The sequence below is a fragment of the Oryza sativa genome, chromosome 1 (assembly GCF_034140825.1).
Source record: "Oryza sativa Japonica Group chromosome 1, ASM3414082v1".
Classification (NCBI taxonomy): domain Eukaryota; kingdom Viridiplantae; phylum Streptophyta; class Magnoliopsida; order Poales; family Poaceae; genus Oryza; species Oryza sativa.
In genome coordinates this window covers 35,447,206-35,463,756 of record NC_089035.1, presented here as the reverse complement: position 1 = coordinate 35,463,756, position 16,551 = coordinate 35,447,206, and the positions used below count along the sequence as shown (strand labels likewise).

At 43.0% G+C, this 16,551-nt stretch overlaps 3 protein-coding genes across 4 annotated transcripts; 1 reads left to right on the top strand and 2 right to left on the bottom strand.

Moving 5' to 3' along the window:
* Positions 1 to 925: 925 nt before the first annotated feature.
* Positions 926 to 4,207, bottom strand: LOC4327440 (KH domain-containing protein SPIN1-like). The gene is made up of 7 exons (XM_015769726.3): positions 4,040 to 4,207; positions 3,773 to 3,861; positions 3,285 to 3,436; positions 2,388 to 2,498; positions 2,153 to 2,269; positions 1,815 to 1,958; positions 926 to 1,408 (listed from the first exon to the last, which is right to left on the bottom strand). The coding sequence occupies exons 1-7, from the start codon at positions 4,135 to 4,137 to the stop codon at positions 1,268 to 1,270; spliced, it is 852 nt and encodes a 283-aa protein (XP_015625212.1). The 5' UTR covers positions 4,138 to 4,207; the 3' UTR covers positions 926 to 1,267.
* Positions 4,208 to 11,092: 6,885 nt separating this feature from the next.
* Positions 11,093 to 15,170, top strand: LOC9266068 (pentatricopeptide repeat-containing protein At3g14730). Of its 2 annotated transcripts, XM_066309437.1 has the most exons (3): positions 11,093 to 13,637; positions 14,123 to 14,320; positions 14,426 to 15,170. In XM_066309437.1, exon 1 carries the CDS (start codon positions 11,200 to 11,202, stop codon positions 13,036 to 13,038), a length of 1,839 nt encoding a protein of 612 aa, XP_066165534.1. In that variant the 5' UTR covers positions 11,093 to 11,199; the 3' UTR covers positions 13,039 to 13,637; positions 14,123 to 14,320; positions 14,426 to 15,170. The 2 variants fall into 2 exon arrangements, with proteins under 2 accessions (XP_066165534.1, XP_015621085.1); XM_015765599.3 differs by having other exon boundaries at positions 14,123 to 15,170.
* LOC107275876 (uncharacterized) lies at positions 12,998 to 14,541 on the bottom strand. Its single transcript, XM_015765603.3, has 2 exons — positions 14,088 to 14,541; positions 12,998 to 13,594 (listed from the first exon to the last, which is right to left on the bottom strand). The coding sequence occupies exons 1-2, from the start codon at positions 14,539 to 14,541 to the stop codon at positions 13,116 to 13,118; spliced, it is 933 nt and encodes a 310-aa protein (XP_015621089.1). The 3' UTR covers positions 12,998 to 13,115.
* Positions 15,171 to 16,551: the final 1,381 nt, after the last annotated feature.

The following is a 16,551-nucleotide window of genomic DNA, read 5'->3' as shown; positions in this document are numbered from 1 at the left end:
AATACTTAATTAATCACGTGTTAATGGACCGCTCCGTTTTCCGTGTTCACTATTTGGGTTGGGAACATGTTCCTGCAAACACACCCTATGTGCTTTATCTAGTTATATGTTACATATTTTGGGACGGGGGGAGTAATATGTCTCAATCAGAAAAAAACGGGGGCCTAATACATTAATCAGAAAATCGGGCTCTAATACATGATGTGATATATTCTGATACTAACATGAGGTATGTGGATGTGAGGTTTGTCCAGATTCAATATATTATGATGTATCACATTTTGTATTAGATTTGCTTATTTTTGGACCAATGGAGTATCGGGGAATGCTATTTAACCCACGCGTATTTTTTTAAAAAAAAGTTTATGATCCTTAAATTTGTCACTATTCATACTTTTGGTGCTAGAAATTGCTCAAACTATATATGGGTAAATACTGTACCGTTCCTGTAATAATAAGTAGGAATTTTAAAGGATTCTAAACATGCACTCTAATTTCATTTTTTTCACTATCTGCCATAGCATAGATTCCATACCATATGCCGTCCCCATAGAGTCGTATGTTCCAAACAATATATTTTATAAAATTTCTCTATTTTTTACGTGTGATCCTATTCTATTTATACGGTTTTTCTAGTGTGTTCTTTTTACCCTCCGTTCCAAAGGAGCCTAAAAAATTCATCAACTTTTCATATGAAAACTTCCACATGACAAAGTGTGCGCCGGAACAAACATGTGCTAAACAGCAACTCCGCCACCCATCTCACCGTTTGCTGACCTCAACTCAACAAATTCAAAGTTCATAAGATAAAGACCGAAACGCAAAACCAGAAGTACAAGGCAGATGAAACAGGACATAAGTAGCAGATCAGACCTGCAGGAGATATATGTGATCAAGAACACGAAATATATGTTGCACAGGCATAGGTTGAAAATTCTGGTATTCTTCTACTACCTTAGGTAAAACTTTGGCAACTCAGTGCACTGTCACCATAGTCATCAGAACTAACAGTCGATGGTAAAGAAACAAATGAACATTCTCATTTTACAGCCATGGAGATTCAACTAGTCACCTCAGCCACGAGCTAATGTCATCAAGGGGGAGTATCAAAATTCAGCAGCTAGCAATAGCAAAATTCCAACATCATAGTCTCACAGAAGCTTCATCATCATCATCAAATCTATGCAATGTAAAGCAGGATTCTATGTCATGAAAGCAAGTTGATTAGAGCGCCTTTGGAGGGATCAAGGGGGTTGGAATCACAAAGTCATTGCTTCCCGAGTTTTGTGCTACCATTGCTGAAGGGAGAGGCACTGCCATTTTGATGGGGGCTATCCTCTCGATATGTGGAGTTCAGCACAGCAAGCTCTCTAAGCTGTTGCCTCTTGAGAAAGTCTTGTGACTCCTCCTACATAAGAAACCATGAAAGAATTAGGATTTAGGCGTGTAGAAAAGAAAATCTATTGTACTTGACTTTGCTTCTCTTCCATTTCTTTCACTGGGGTAGTAATCAATGGAATTATTTACTAATTTGCACAATTGCTATCAATGGAATAATTTACAAGTTAGCACAATTGCTCCAGAAAATAAAATGTTTATGACTTGCTATGATTGACATAGGAAAACAAAACACTAAGCTGAACATGGAACAGACAACCAGAGGAACCATTAACTATGATTGACATGTCTAAGCCATAAATAGTTCTTTCCAAAATAATTCCATCTCTTTCAAATGTTTTGGTTTACCCAAGAGTTGCAGACTGAAATACTGGAAACGAAGTAAGGCTAAGACAGTCGCAATATCATATACGCACCACTGGTTTCAACAAGTCCTCTAGTATTTCTTGAGCTTGTGCTAGTCTTGTGTCAATGACATCAGCAGGTAATTCAGCTTCAATCAAGATATGTGTCGGATCACTCAAATGTTCATAGCCAGGCCTTCCCTTCAATTGTTCCTCCTTGAATGTAACAAAAAGACTTGCCTGTCAGCATTATACGCTTGCCAGAAGCCAAAAGTTGGATACAAGATAACTGCCTAAGATCTAACTTGGAACAATGGTTACTTGTTCAGTATGACATGTTACCATACAAACACTTCATCCGTATAATTCCGGAATAGTTCATGCATGCGAGCTCAGAATTCATTATTTACCTTGATGGGATCTTTTATGGAGCCCTTCCCTCTGATGAAAACCCGGCAACCTGTTGAGGCTTCAACTCTCTTCAGTGAGTTTCCCCTTGGCCCAAGCAGACGGCCAATAAAATTGAACTGAATAAGAAGTAGGATAGAGAGAGTAAATAAAGGTTGAACTGAATAAGAAGTAGGATAAAGAAAGAGTAAATAAAGGTTTTGTATCAATGTCCATTGTGGTTGTGAAACATCATACATGAGGATAAGCATCTGTTGGAACTTCCAGCCGCACGATCTTCTTCACAATGTAAGATGGGTCATGTGCTGCACCTTCCCAACCCATAGTTCCCCGAGGAAAGCCATTTTTCTGCCGATCAACTCTTAGTATATGAGTACTTCAGTAATACACTTCTTTGGAGGTAAACAAATAATCAAGCAACATGAGAATCAGAATCTACGAACACAGGAAAAATACAATTCTAGTGCCCTTTCAACATGCTTGTAAAAAAACTAAGATTTGTATTGTTCATCTTCGCACTATTCATAAGCTAATCCAATGACGAAGCATCCAAATGTTCAGAGATCATTTGATATGCATGTATTGTTTTAATCAACCAAGAACTTACAACAGTAGAATTGAAAGATGTACCAAGAGAATCGCTGTCCACTTTGACAACTAAATCCTATCCTGTATTCCATATGCCCTCTAAACCTGTCACTTTTTTTTCTAGAGTTTATGTATGTATCATACTGCCAATATGTCATGTTCAAACTGTACATAGCTGCTGTATATTAGTTGTTCTGATCAAATTAGGAGTTATCACGATTGCTTCAGATGGAGCTGCTGTCAGTACTGGAAATGTCCTTATTTTATCGAATTCCAGGGTAAATTAATTTGTCACTCACAGCGCAATTCTATGTCCAAACGCAATTAAGACAACTTCATATGAATTTGGAGTATATCTTAATGAAACCATCAACAAGGTCCTGATTAAATTCCCTAACTTTCCCCGCGCACAAGTTGTAATTGCAACTACTTGTATATTCTTTACTTTCCTATTTCTGTATAGACTTGCTAGCACATAATGCAGAGATAGCAAATAATATAAAATAACTGAACATCACAAAATAATGTAGCAATCAACACAAATACCTCTGGGAGCGTCCCAGTCCATGGATTGAATCCATTCCCGCAAAAATTAGGCACCTGCGGCAACGGATGCATCTGGTTTGGACTTGCAATGGGCAGCCTATCATGTTCCCTTACTCCAAGGTGCGAAACAATAGCAGACATTCTCATTATCTCTGCACAGAACGTTTCCCAGAGCACGAATCAATGATCAGCATTACTGTTAGTACATGTCAAATTATATATCATCGAAAAGGCTACCCTTTTTACAGAGCTACACAATTTCATAACGTTAAAAAAAAACTTTAATCTTATGCACAAACACATGAGGTGAGGAACTATGAAGTTCAAAGTACAAGTCACCCATACATCAGTTCAACGTGACATAATCAACAAACACATATGAAAAGATTGTCCTTTTAACACAAAGACGGCGCTCATAAAGTATCATAACTAATAAACTGTGAATCTAAGCAAGATCGGTACTAAAATTCCTGAATAAAATCTCTCACCTTGATTCAACAGCCTGCCGCAGATTGGGAGCACCTGCACAAAGGGACCAATCTTCTGCTGTTCCTGCAGCAACTCTGCCAGGTACTGACTGCGCCGCCCAATCAAATCCAGGTATCCAACCCGTACAGATAAAGAAACACGATTTCAGACGACGATCCAGAAACATCAAGAACAAAAGATGGCATCGCGATTCCAACAAAACAACCAAAAAAAGCAAAAAGGAAGTAAAAACTCCCAAGAATCCAATCTCGGTAGCAATATCTTACCCGGCAGCGCCCGGTGATGGCGGCGGCCTCACCAGCGGCAGCGGGGACATCGCCCTGGCAGGGGAGAAGCATTTCTCCGCGTTCGTCAACGCCTCCATGGCGATGGCGGCGGCGGCGGATTGGATTGGGGGAAGGATTAGCTGCTAGCAATGGAGAGGAAAACAAGATGGGGGAACCGAAAAGATGTGATTTTGCCTTTTTATTCTTTTTTTCTTCCGTTTTTATTGCGTTTTTATCTCCTATTTTGTGCGGCGCGGTAACAATCAGCGCTGGGAGATTGCGGCGAAATCCTGCACGCGAGGTGTCAAAAATGGATCCTTTTGGAGGTTCTTCCGCTGGCTCTCAAATCTTTTTACCCCCGGTAGGGTTTATAGCTGCTGCGGTCAGGTAGGTTTTTAGAGCCGCCACCGGCTCTGGTTGGTGTCTTGGCGATCCCCCTGATTTTTTTTTCTTTTCTTTTCCCCGATAGAGAGGTAGGGTTTTAGTGTTGCCAGCCTGACACTGAGGGGGTGTTTGGTTGATTGCTTCGCTTTGTCACGTCACACTTCAGTCATGCCACGGTTTTTAGGCGTGTGTTTGTTTCAATGTCACAGTTGTGTCATGCCACACTTTCTTACTCTTAGGTCCCACATGTCATACTCAGATAACTAGAGCTAATATTGCCACACTTGTGGCTAACTATTTCTTGGCCATACTTTTGCCACATGCCACAACTTGCCTAAGCTTAGTTATGGCAAGCTTAGGCATCAACCAAACAACCCATAAAACCTGTGTGACAGGTTGGAAATAGGTAGATATATACGGAACATAATGAAATACAACTCATGAATTAATGAAAATAATAATGTGAAACCCAGGAATCACCATACATTACAGCAGGATAATTTAAGGCATTAAATATCCATTCAAATTGAAAAGTTGTATTTTTTTTAACTAGCAAAAATATCTATGCGTTTCAACAAGTGAAGATATTTTTTTACGGTTGATAAAAACTCTATCAATTTAAACGACAAACCGAAACAACATAAACAAAATAAAGTAAAAAATTGTATATGACATTGAATCCGGATACGCTCACTTCATCCATTATCACACAAGAATCCCTTACGTACATCTTTCCATAGCCTCACAAATCAATCGGTTGGCTATTTTATAAGTTGATGCTTATGTATTTTATTATACCTCATGTGTCGAAAGATTGAGATTTTAATTATTTAATTAGTAAAAAATTATTATTGAAAAATATTTGCAAAGTAACAAACTTGTTGCATACACCTTAAACAATAAAAAAAATATGTATGAGGAGAGAAATTTAGAAGTAAAAAAGGAGAAAAAAAGAGAAAGGGAGGAGAAAAGAAAGGGGATTGGAAGGAGGAGAAGAGTATAGGATTTCGGGAGAAATAAAAGGAGAAAAAAGAAAAAAAAACCCGATTGGGGGAGGGGCGCGCGGCGCCTAGTGAAGACGCGTGGTATTGGGGGGGGGGGGAGGGGGGATGGTGCGAGCTGGTTGGATTTGGCTGGGAGAGAGAGGGGGGTTGCTGTGATAGGGGTGTAAAATTGTTATTCTAGACAACATCAAATTATATATGAGCGACATATAACTAATTCAAATACGGATGACATATCAAAATTCTGACGAAAATATCTTCGATTTTTATAATAGTAGAGATTTTCTAACTAAATGTGATACAGATAATTCCCGTTGCCAAGATAATCTTTGGATTTCTTTGTTGGCAAATATGGTGATTAAAACCTTTGGATTTCTTTATCGAGGTATTAACACTCGCAAGTTAATGCTACGCGCACTGATCTATGCTTTTGATTCCAGTGTCTCTACTCTCTAGCACTGTTAATCTCTATGTGTTGAATAGACTTTTTCCATGATAGTTATATACCGTTAGCGAGAAATGTAATGATAATTCACGTTCAATTATCGTATATATAAATTGACGAAACCAGTAAGGTGATTGAGGGAAGATTCATGTAAATATATTTTTATACATAGCGCAATGCTATAAACCCTAATATCGTGATTAAAACATATTGGCAATCTCTACTATTTTTTTTGACCGGGTTGGCAATCTCTACTATTATAAAAAAAGATGTTTTTGCTGATACTTTGGTACATCATTCGTATATGAGTCGGTTTTTAAGTTCGTTCACTTTTGGAAATACTTATCTGTATTTGAGTCGGGTTTTAAATTCGTTTGCTTTTAGAAATACAGAAGGAGTCATATAAGAAATCTCTTTAAAAAACTTGCATGCTAACTTGAGATGATCGGACTTCTAATTGCGGTTCATGATTTTCTAGATAAATATATATTCAAGCGAATTCTCACAGTAAAACTACTATGAAGATTGAAGATGTTTTTGCCGGTACTTTGTTACATCATCCGTGTTTGAGTTGGTTTTTAAGTTCGTTCGCTTTTAGAAATACGGATATGTATTTGAGTCAAGTTTTAAGTTCGTCCACTTTTGGAAATACAGGAACGGTCATATAAGAAATCTCTTTAAAAAATTAACTTACATGCTAACTTGAGATGATCGGACTCCTAACCGCAACTCATGATTTTCTAGAAAAAATATATATCCAAGCGAATTCTCACAGTGAATAACACATTAACTAAACCGTATAACAATAATAAATTAAAATAGTCTTCACTTGTTGCAACGCATGGTCATTTTTTCTAGGTAATGTATACTTATATCCAATCCATAAACCCGCATTTGGCATGCCTTTTTAAACATGCCGACTTTTATTATTTTCAACACATAAAAATATATCTCGAATATTTATACCTACTAAAAAAATACACATGCGTTACAATGGGTGAATACTATTTTAATTTTATTATTGCTATACGGTTTTGTTGAGGTGAAATTCACTTTGAGAATTCGCTTGGATATATATGTTTTCTAGAAAATCATGAGCTGCAATTAGGAGTCCGATCATCTTAAGTTAGCATGTAAGTTAATTTTTTAAAGAATTTTCTTATACCATTGCTCCTGTATTTTCCAAAAGCGAACGAACTTAAAAACCGATTCATACACGGATGACGTACTAAAGTACCGGAAAAACATCTCCAATCTTTACCATAGTTTCATTATGAGAATTCGCTTGAATATATATTTTTCTAGAAAATCATGAGCTGTAATTAGAAGTCCGATCATCTCAAGTTACTATGCAAGTTTTTTTTAAAGAGATTTCTTATATGACCCTTCCTGTATTTCCAAAAACGAACAAACTTAAAAACCAACTTATACACAGACAACGTACCAAAGTATCAGTAAAAACATATTCAATTTTTATAATAGTAGAGAAATGTCTCATCCATGACACAATACATATGGTTTGACAAAATTCTAGCATTTGAATAGAGAGATGTACGTTTGGGACTGGGGTATTTTTCAAAGACTCCAACATGTACTCTTATTTCTATTTTAAAAAAAACTCCAACTTTTATGAATCTTTTATATTAAAAACCAGAGCCTAAACATTTTGCATGACAAACATCAGTAGTTACACGCATGAGAGTAGTAGTTAACTAGTTAGGAGTACACACGTAATAACTGAGACGATCCCGAGGTTTCTCTCACACGCGTGCTTTCTCACTACCGCTGCCGGCTGCACACAGCTAGCTAGTCGCGGAGGTGAGGCTTCTTGGTCTAACTCCTCACCGGAGGTGCCAACATCTCGTGATATGGCGCCAAGTTGGCAGCCGTACGTGAAGCTACTGTCTCATTGTCATTTTGTTGTATCATATTGCCATGGTCACCGAGTTGAACAATGCATGGAGCGGTGTTGTTGTGCCTGCAAGTCGCGCATTTGGGGGTGACCTTTTTGTCGATGCCGCTAGCAGCACTGGAATGACAACGAGCTGCAGTCTTTGGTGCGGCGTCCTAGCGGACCAGCTTTGACAGTAGTGGTGGTGGCAAATCGGGGTGAATGATTGAATTACAACTTAGTTACTTTCGGATGTTATCTTCCACTTTGGTTTGATGTCCGCCACATGAGATGATGTGGGTGAATGCGATCATCACAGTGATCGGATGCTGAAGTTATAAGAAAAACACGATAGAAACTGTCGAGATCAGAAGTGCACCAAAGTGCACGTCCAAGAAAACACGTTCTAACCGCACAAAAACCATTGAGAATGGAGCCTAGCACCAAAACGACCCCCCCCCCCTCGGCTATGTGTGGTCAATAGTCGCCGAACCTATGACAACACTACAAAGACGAGGCTCTGAAAACAATGCCACCACGGAGGTCATGACGCCAAGGACGCCTCCATTGCCAATCTAAGAAAGATGTAGTTTTCACCTACAGAAAGTCGCCAAGAAAGCAAGAGTGTTACCTTCGACAGCGTCCCAGGGGTGCTGCTTATTTCGAAGATTTTGTTTCCTAATTTAAGAAGGGCAAAGACTACATACAAATAGCAAACCATCGAGTAGAAACAACGGTTATGCATATTCTCATCAACCATACATAGATGTTTAGAAATATGTGTTATCTTTGTTTTTTACTTGAGTTCTAAGTAATTATCTTGTCTATAATCAAAATTGTGATTTGTAATTTGTGGAGATTATAGGTACCACATACCCATATGGCATGAATATCCGACTGGTTATAAGGATACTTTATGCAGATATAATATATTTAGTAAATGACACAGTTGTTATGTTAACTTATATATCAAGGATTTACTCGATAGTCCTAATCGGTTATGATCGTAATTTATCTTTACATGCCTAGTCCGTAAGGAACATGAGCTGTATGTTATAATCTCGGCTCCTCCCCTAAATAAGAAGGGGTCCGGTGCTCTTAGAGGCATAACTTTTCTCCCATATCATACGATTAATAATACACTCGGCGGATCAATCTTCCAACAGAAGTAGGGTATTACTTCTCATCGAGAAGACCTGAACCTATATAAATATTGTGTCTCCTAACCTATCCATTTTTTCAGCTTGATTTGTGTCTCCTAACCTATCCATTTTTTCAGCTTGATTGCCACCCTTTTAGTATTGCCAAAATCTTGTTTCGACATAATTGCCAGTCTTTTAACATGTAAATCATGTAGTAATAATTTGATCGTAGCCTCTTTAAAGCGAATACCGGAATGAATTCTACTGTATTAAAAAAATACACATGAAAGTTGTAAAACGTGGAGGAAGGAGCACTTTGGAAACAGGGGAAGGAAGGGCGCACATGGAAATCAATCCCCGATCGTGCACTCGTACGTCCACTCCGATGGCTGCCCAATGACAAAGCCGTGAGCTTGCCCTTGGTGAGAACCCGGCACAACGTTTTGGTTCAGGACCAATACTCGATCGCCTGTCAGCTAGCCCATGTGTGATCCTCCCATTGCTCCTTGTCATCTTGTAGAACAGATACAAATCCGCGCATATGCTCCCTTGTTTCCTCTCTCCTGTTTCTACGCTGGTACTACTAGTAGTGGCAGTAATGTTTTTTTTTAAAAAAAAATTATTTTGAGAAGCTAAATGGCGCCGAGCATTGGATGCCTGCCTGCCTGCCTCTCTGATGGATAGATCGGTTTTGATGCGTACTCCCTCCGTAAAAAAAAAACCTGTGTTTCATTGTTCAATGATTGACCATCCGTCTTATTTAAATTTTTTTTAAAAAAAATAAGTCATGCATAAAGTATTAATCATGTTTTATCATCTAACAACAATGGAAATATTAATTATAAAAAAATTTCATATAAGACGGACAATTAAACGTTGGATACGGAAAACTAGGTTTTTTTTTTTTCACGGATGGAGTACTCCACGTTTTACTGCAGACACCGTCCACGGGCACGGCATGCATGCAGGCCCCCTGCGGCCGCGGCGTACGCTGCACTGACGCAGCAGAGCCCCTCTGCCGCTGCCCTTCCTTCACATGTGCATTTTAGCATGGAACACCCACACGTCCCTCCCACGCGCGCCACACACCGCATCGCGCACGCCGCACGGTACGCGAGAGGGCGTTGGCGACTTGGAACCTTGGTGTTGCTGTCCCCAGCGGATTGGGGAAAGGAAAGAGGGGGGGGGGGGGGGGGGGGGGGGCCCGGGGCGTTCTCCGGACGGTGACAGACAAGCGGGGGTCGAGGCCATCTGCGGATGATCTGACCCATACCACGGTGCCGTGGCTTATTTTACCTTTTGATGATGCTGTTCCTGTTCTCTCTCCAAGTAAACAAAACAATAAAGCGGCGGTAGTAGTACTGGAGTACTCTCTCCGTCCCAAAAAAAAAGACAAACCTGGTTTCAGTATTCAACATTTAACCGTTCGTCTTATTTAAAAAAATTATGAAAAAATTAAAATGATAAGTCACGTATAAAGTATTAATCATGTTTTACCATCTAACAACAATGAAAATACTAATTATAAAAAAAATTATATAAGACGGACAGTTTGCTTTTTTATTTAGGATGGAGGGAGTACTTATCTGACCTCAGAATCCAGGCGCTCTGTGTGTGTAGATCCCCACCACCGCAACCCTTTCGGTCAGCTTCACCGTGCCCACTGCCCCCACACGTGTGAGTTGTGACGTGTCTGCACAAAAGGAAACGGCCCGGCCCATAGAAAGTGCAGATCCACTGTCTGCTCATTGGGCTTATTCATGGCTGTTGTGAACTCAGGCCTTGTTTATGGGAAAATTTGTGGGTTTCGCTGTCACATCAGATACACAGACACACATTTAAAGTATTAAACATAGTCTAATAACAAAACAAATTACAGATTCCGTTAGAAAACTACGAGATGAATTTATTGAGCCTAATAAATCCGTCATTAACAAATGTTTACTGTATCACGACATTGTCAAATCATAGCACAATTAGGTTTAAAAGATTCTTCACGCTATTTACACATAATTTGTGTAATTATTTTTTTACCTACATTTAATAATCTTTACATGTGTTTAAACATTTAATGTGACAACGTAAAAATTTTTGTTTTGGGAACTAAACAGGGCCTCAGTTGGGCCTGACTTGCTGAGCAGCCCACACGCAGCGCATCCAAAAGCCCAAAACGAACTGGTTCCGGTTGGCGCCTCAGATTCGCGAGTTCTCCGGCTCGCCGCGATCACACGACTCCACGGCCGCGCGGCGGCGGCGTCGCCGGCTGATCCGCCCCCGCGAGCGAAGCGGAAAGGATGGCGGCGCTGCGCGTCCCGCTCCGCGCGATCCTCGCCACCCCGCGCGCGGCGGGGCCGCGCCTCCTCCTCCCGCTCCACGCCCACCTCCTCGTCTCCGGCCGCCTCGCCGCCTCCCCGGCCGCGCTCACCTCCCTCGTCTCGCTCTACGCGCGCGCCGCCGCCCCGGCGCTCCACCGCCACGTCGCCCCGCTCCTCCTGGACCGACCGTCGCCCCCGCCGCTTCCCTGCTTCAACGCGGGGCTCTCCCTGCCCCACCCGCTCGCGCTCGCGGTGTTCCGCGGCCTCCGCCACGCGTACTCCCCGGACGCCTTCTCCTTCCCGCCCCTCGTCTCCTCCGCGCCCTCGCCGCCACACCTCCTCGCGCTCCACGCCCTCGCGCTCCGCTGCGGCCTCGCGCACGACCTCTTCTGCGCCAGCGCGATGCTCCGCTCGTGCCTCAGGTTTGGACTCGCGGACCACGCTCGCCGCCTGTTCGGCGAATTGCCGCGCCGGGACGTGGTGGTGTGGAACGCGATGGTCAATGGGTTTGCCAGGCTCGGGTGCTTCGGCCACGCCGTGGAGTGCTTCCGGATGATGAGGGAGGACGGTGAGGTCGAGATCAGCAGCTTCACCGTCACCGGCATCCTGTCGGTCTGTACCGCCACAGCGGATTTGGGGCACGGGGCTGCGGTTCATGGGCTAGTGGTGAAGTCCGCGTTTGAACAGGAGGTGTCTGTGTGCAATGCGTTGGTGGATCTTTACGGGAAGTGCCACAAGGTGGATGATGCAGCAATGGTGTTTGAGGGGATGGCGGACATAGTCAAGGATCTGTTCAGCTGGAACTCAATGCTGTCAGCGCTGCATTACTCCGCTGACCATGCTGGGACAATGAAGCTGTTTTCAAGGATGAGACGCGTTGCTGTGTGGCCAGATGCAGTGACCGTTGCGGCTGTTCTTCCTGCATGCGCGCAGACTGCAGCATTGCAGGTGGGAAGGGAAGTGCATGGGTACATTGTAACTAGTGGACTGGCTTGCCATGGCGCGTTGGACTCGTTTGCTTGTAATGCACTGGTGGACATGTATGCCAAGAGTGGGGCTTTGGATGAGGCTCGTCGCATATTTGATCGGATGCAACAGCGGGATGTGGCATCATGGAATATTATGATTGATGGATATGCATCGCACGGGCATGGGAAGGAAGCACTGGAGTTGTTCTGCCAGATGACAGAGGTGGAACGGCTTCTTCCAGATGAGATAACACTGTTGGGGGCATTGTCGGCTTGCAGCCATTCCGGGCTTGTTGAAGAAGGGAAGAATTTTCTGAAGAGAATGAAAGAGGAATTTTCTTTGGAGCCACAGTTAGAGCACTACGCATGTGTGACTGACATGCTTGGGCGTGCAGGGAGGCTGGAGGAGGCTAGAAAGGTAGTAGAGGATGCAGGGGATGTGGGGGTTGGTGCTTGGAGGACATACCTTGCAGCATGCCGGATGCATGGTGATAAGGAGAGAGCCCAAGAGGCAGCTAGGATGCTGATGACGACAGAGCAGTCTGAGAGTGGTGGGTGGGTGCTGCTAGCGAATACATATGGCTGGGAGGGAAACTTTGACGAACTGGAAGAGGTGAGGGGCGAGATGAAACGGCGAGGAGTACAGAAAGCTGCACCAGGCTGCAGCTGGGTTGAGGTGGGTGGAGATGATAGGGGGAGTGGAGCAGTGATGCATGCTTTTGTCAGTGGGGATAGGGGACACCCTGAGGCTGACATGATCTACGAAATGTTACATGCGCTGATAAGTTGGATGAGGGATTGCAGCCACCTGAGTAATACGACCCCATTATATTCAGTAGAACACTCATGACTATTCATATAATCATATTTTGTTACAGAAGTCATAACAATCTTGCACAGAGCCGTGGACATGAAGTTTCTCAGAGATCAGAATGGTGCATCGTTGGATATTGATAGGCTCGCTCCATCAAGACCAGTATTTAAACTTTGACCAGACAAGAGGTTTTCACCAAATATCATAGTTCCTGCAGCCAGTGCTCCTGCTCCAAGCCCCATTCCAAAATTCGGTGTGCTGTTTTGACCTCCCATTCTTGGTGGCACATTTATGTAGGTCTGTGGCACTGGCCCCCTTGTTGGATACTGTGGTGTAAAGAAACTGGGGTTTGAAGTTGGATGTGGCAGGATTGGTGGAACCATTGTGGGTTGGTAACTGTAGTTGCTTCCTGGTGGTGATTGTCCTGGGCGAGTGGCAGCGGTCACTGGCATGGAGTTGCTGTAATGATCAACATCTTGGGTGTACCCCTTAAAATGACTGGAAGGCATTGGTGGATAATTGTAAACTGGACCATCTTCTATAGCTAATGTGATGCCAACCTGATCTGGGTACTTCAATCCTTCCTGTGATCCTGCAAAATTATAAATGGACTGCATAAGTTTGATAAACTATAGGTCAGTCCTGTTAAAATCATAAAATAAATAGTTTTGAAGCATATCTTGTTTCTAGTCATATTTGCACTATTGGCTAAATACCTTTTTAGTAACAAAAAATTGACCCACAAATCCTGTAACGGCTTCTACTTTTCCTGTTATTTCCTTCTAACCTATGATTCTTAGTAGTTAGTACTCCAGAAACCTTATTAACTTCAAATGCTGTTGTCAATCATGATTGTAACTTTGTAAGGCATGTTGGAAAAGAGTTGGTTATTTCCTTGTTCTTCTGTTGTCAGCATGATAGTTAGGTGTGTCTGGTAACTGGATAATCTAAATTCTTGCTATATTTATCCTCTTTTCATAAAATTGGCTCGCAAAAACATTCTAATGTTTCGTGCAAATAAGTATATCGGATGCAAAATCATAGTGTCTTCTTTATATATAGAAAAGAGAGAAATATCTCTTTACCTGAGAACGTAGCACGATTGTTTTCTTCCTTGCAGATACGGATGGAGATATCAACAAATCCATGGGGTTTGTCTGACTTCTTCCTCCTAAGCTGAAAACTTGAAGTCTCCTCAGTTACTCCCGAAGGATCCTTGCCCTGTGAAAATTTATCAAAGTACTCCTTCATCTGGATGACTGCAGTTCCCTGGAGATGCTCCCTTAGAAATACGGGCTCTCTCCTGTAAACTTCAACTGTTAGTTCCATCTGCTGCATGCTCATATCATGTTCATCAACAGAAAGAGAGAACTTAGTTCCCCAATTCACATCAGAGTTCCCTGATGCGTCAATCTTGGTGCAGTACTTGCTGTTTGGATCAATCCATGCAACTGAAAACCACTGTGGATTCAACAATGTTGATCTGCGGCCTAAACCACGCGCGGAGATTATGCAGAACTCGACTGATATTTTCGTCATTTCTGTGAAGAGGAAAGTTGGGGTGGTATCAGAATTGTGATCCCGACCCAGGGAAATGTTGCGGGATTTGTCATCCCATAGGTAACTTTTAGGGCTTTACCTTGCTACAAAGTTATTCGCGAACTTGCTTCGTGTTTACTCTATTGCTTCAGGGTCATGGAATCAATTCTAAAGTTAGGCACTATGAGGGAGAAAAGGATAGTTGATAGATGATGACGACAGAATCATTTTACGCTCTGCTACTAGTGATAATTTCTGGGATGCCGTTATGCTTCAACGTCTAGAGGTGCTTCAGAGTTCAGATTGCCAATCCGTTCAACCTAAGGAGAAGACTGTTTTCGTTCTCTGTTTAGTTTTCTCGTGTCAATTTTTATGTGTTGTAAAATTTTAGAGGTTCGGTTCCTGTTTATGTCCCTGCATCTCATCTGGTTGGCAGGTAGATTAATGCGCCTAGAAGGAATCATGTCTTAAGTTTGGGTAAGAAACAGCAAGTAAAAGGCATATTTTTCTTATGTAATGTGAGGAAGAATCGGGGAACCATCTGTTCCTTTCTTTACTGTGTTTGCCCAAAAGCATTCGGGCTTTCTTTCCTGGCCTGTTTGACAATGAAATTGATAGTGATTTCAAAAGGCATTTTGGTCCCAAATGTGGTTTGTGCTGCATCTCTGTGACTCAGGAATTTGATTGCCTAGCAAAACTGGGAAGACGCAATCTCACTATTTTGGTCCGGGCACAGAAAAAAGAAACAGCCTGACCATGCAGAGCACCCCAGCCCGAAAGCGAAGTTCAGAAGTCAAAAGGGCCACGAGTGAAATGGGGCCACACGGCCGAGCGCATCCCTGATTCCGTTCCGGCTAACTCTTATGGACCGAACATCAGGGGCAATCCCGTTCCGTCTAAAATAATAAGTTCACTCACACTCCCTCAGCTATAGCTCCAATCTGATTCGTATCCTGAACCGCAATAACGGATATCTCAACCCCCAACTATTAAAACCGGTGCAGCTTGACTCCCTAATGGTTTTGGAGAGCGGTTTCGCTGACTTGCGCTTTAACTTAGCTTGACCAGCTAACTCAACGTGTGGGGCCCACATGGCAGGGACTTCTTTTTCCCTTCTCTCTCCCCCACTCCTCTCTTCGTCGGCGACATAGGCAGAAGGCGTTGGTGCCGATGCGCCGTTGCTCCGCCTTAAGGTAGGTCGCAGCCACTCTGCTCAAGGCTAGCCCACTGCCGCGCATCGGGGCCACACAGCTGTGGCTCTGCCTGGGTAGTCCCTCCGCGGCGCCTAGCTCACTCCTATCTCCTCCCCATCTCGCTCCCTTCCGGCCGCGGCCACAGCCCGTGGCAGCTGCCCGTCACGCGTGCCTCCCATCTTCCCCGACGCCTTTTGTCGCGCCATCATCGTCTGCTGCCGGAATTGTCCCGCGTAGGAGGCAGGCGTCATTGCGACACCCGGCTTACTCCCCCATTGCTGCCTGCCGCCCACCTCGTCGCCGGAATTGTCCCGCTGGCCGTCGGTCGCTTCGCCGTGCACACCCTGCTCTGCCGTCGAGAAAACAAGAGGTAGAGAGAGCGGGGTAGAGAAGGGAGAGAGGGAGGAGGAAAAAGGGAAGGAGAAGAAGATATGTGGGCCAATATGTCAATAGGTCTCACAATATTTTTTTTTGTGTGAATAACAAATGGATCCCACATACTTTTTATTCTAATATCATATAAGCGCTACATCAACACGACGTTCAACGAAGACCAGGTCAAACACCACCATATAGGCGCCACGTAAGCGAAACTGACCTCCAAAACCGTCGAAAGAGTTAAATTGCATCCATTTCAATAGATGAGGATTGAGATATTAGTATTGCGATTCAAGGATATGAATCAGATTCGGCCACTACTTAATAGAGTTGAAGAGAACTTGTTCCTCTAAAGTACAATGGATCTCACGCCGGCCCCAATCCCGTTCTGTTTACCAGCTGAAGTCTACAGGAGATATCCTAAAGCGATTGACAGATT

Coding starts and splice junctions, on each gene's coding strand:
- LOC4327440 (XM_015769726.3), bottom strand. CDS start 4,137: ATGGAGGCGTTGACGAACGCGGAGAAATGCTTCTCCCCTGCCAGGGCG. Junction 3,437..3,772: donor CGGCAGGCTGTTGAATCAAG/GTGAGAGATTTT, acceptor CGTTCTGTGCAG/AGATAATGAGAATGTCTGCT. Junction 1,409..1,814: donor AGGACTTGTTGAAACCAGTG/GTGCGTATATGA, acceptor TTTCTTATGTAG/GAGGAGTCACAAGACTTTCT.
- LOC9266068 (XM_066309437.1), top strand. CDS start 11,200: ATGGCGGCGCTGCGCGTCCCGCTCCGCGCGATCCTCGCCACCCCGCGC.
- LOC107275876 (XM_015765603.3), bottom strand. CDS start 14,541: ATGACGAAAATATCAGTCGAGTTCTGCATAATCTCCGCGCGTGGTTTA. Junction 13,595..14,087: donor CAATCGTGCTACGTTCTCAG/GTAAAGAGATAT, acceptor ATAATTTTGCAG/GATCACAGGAAGGATTGAAG.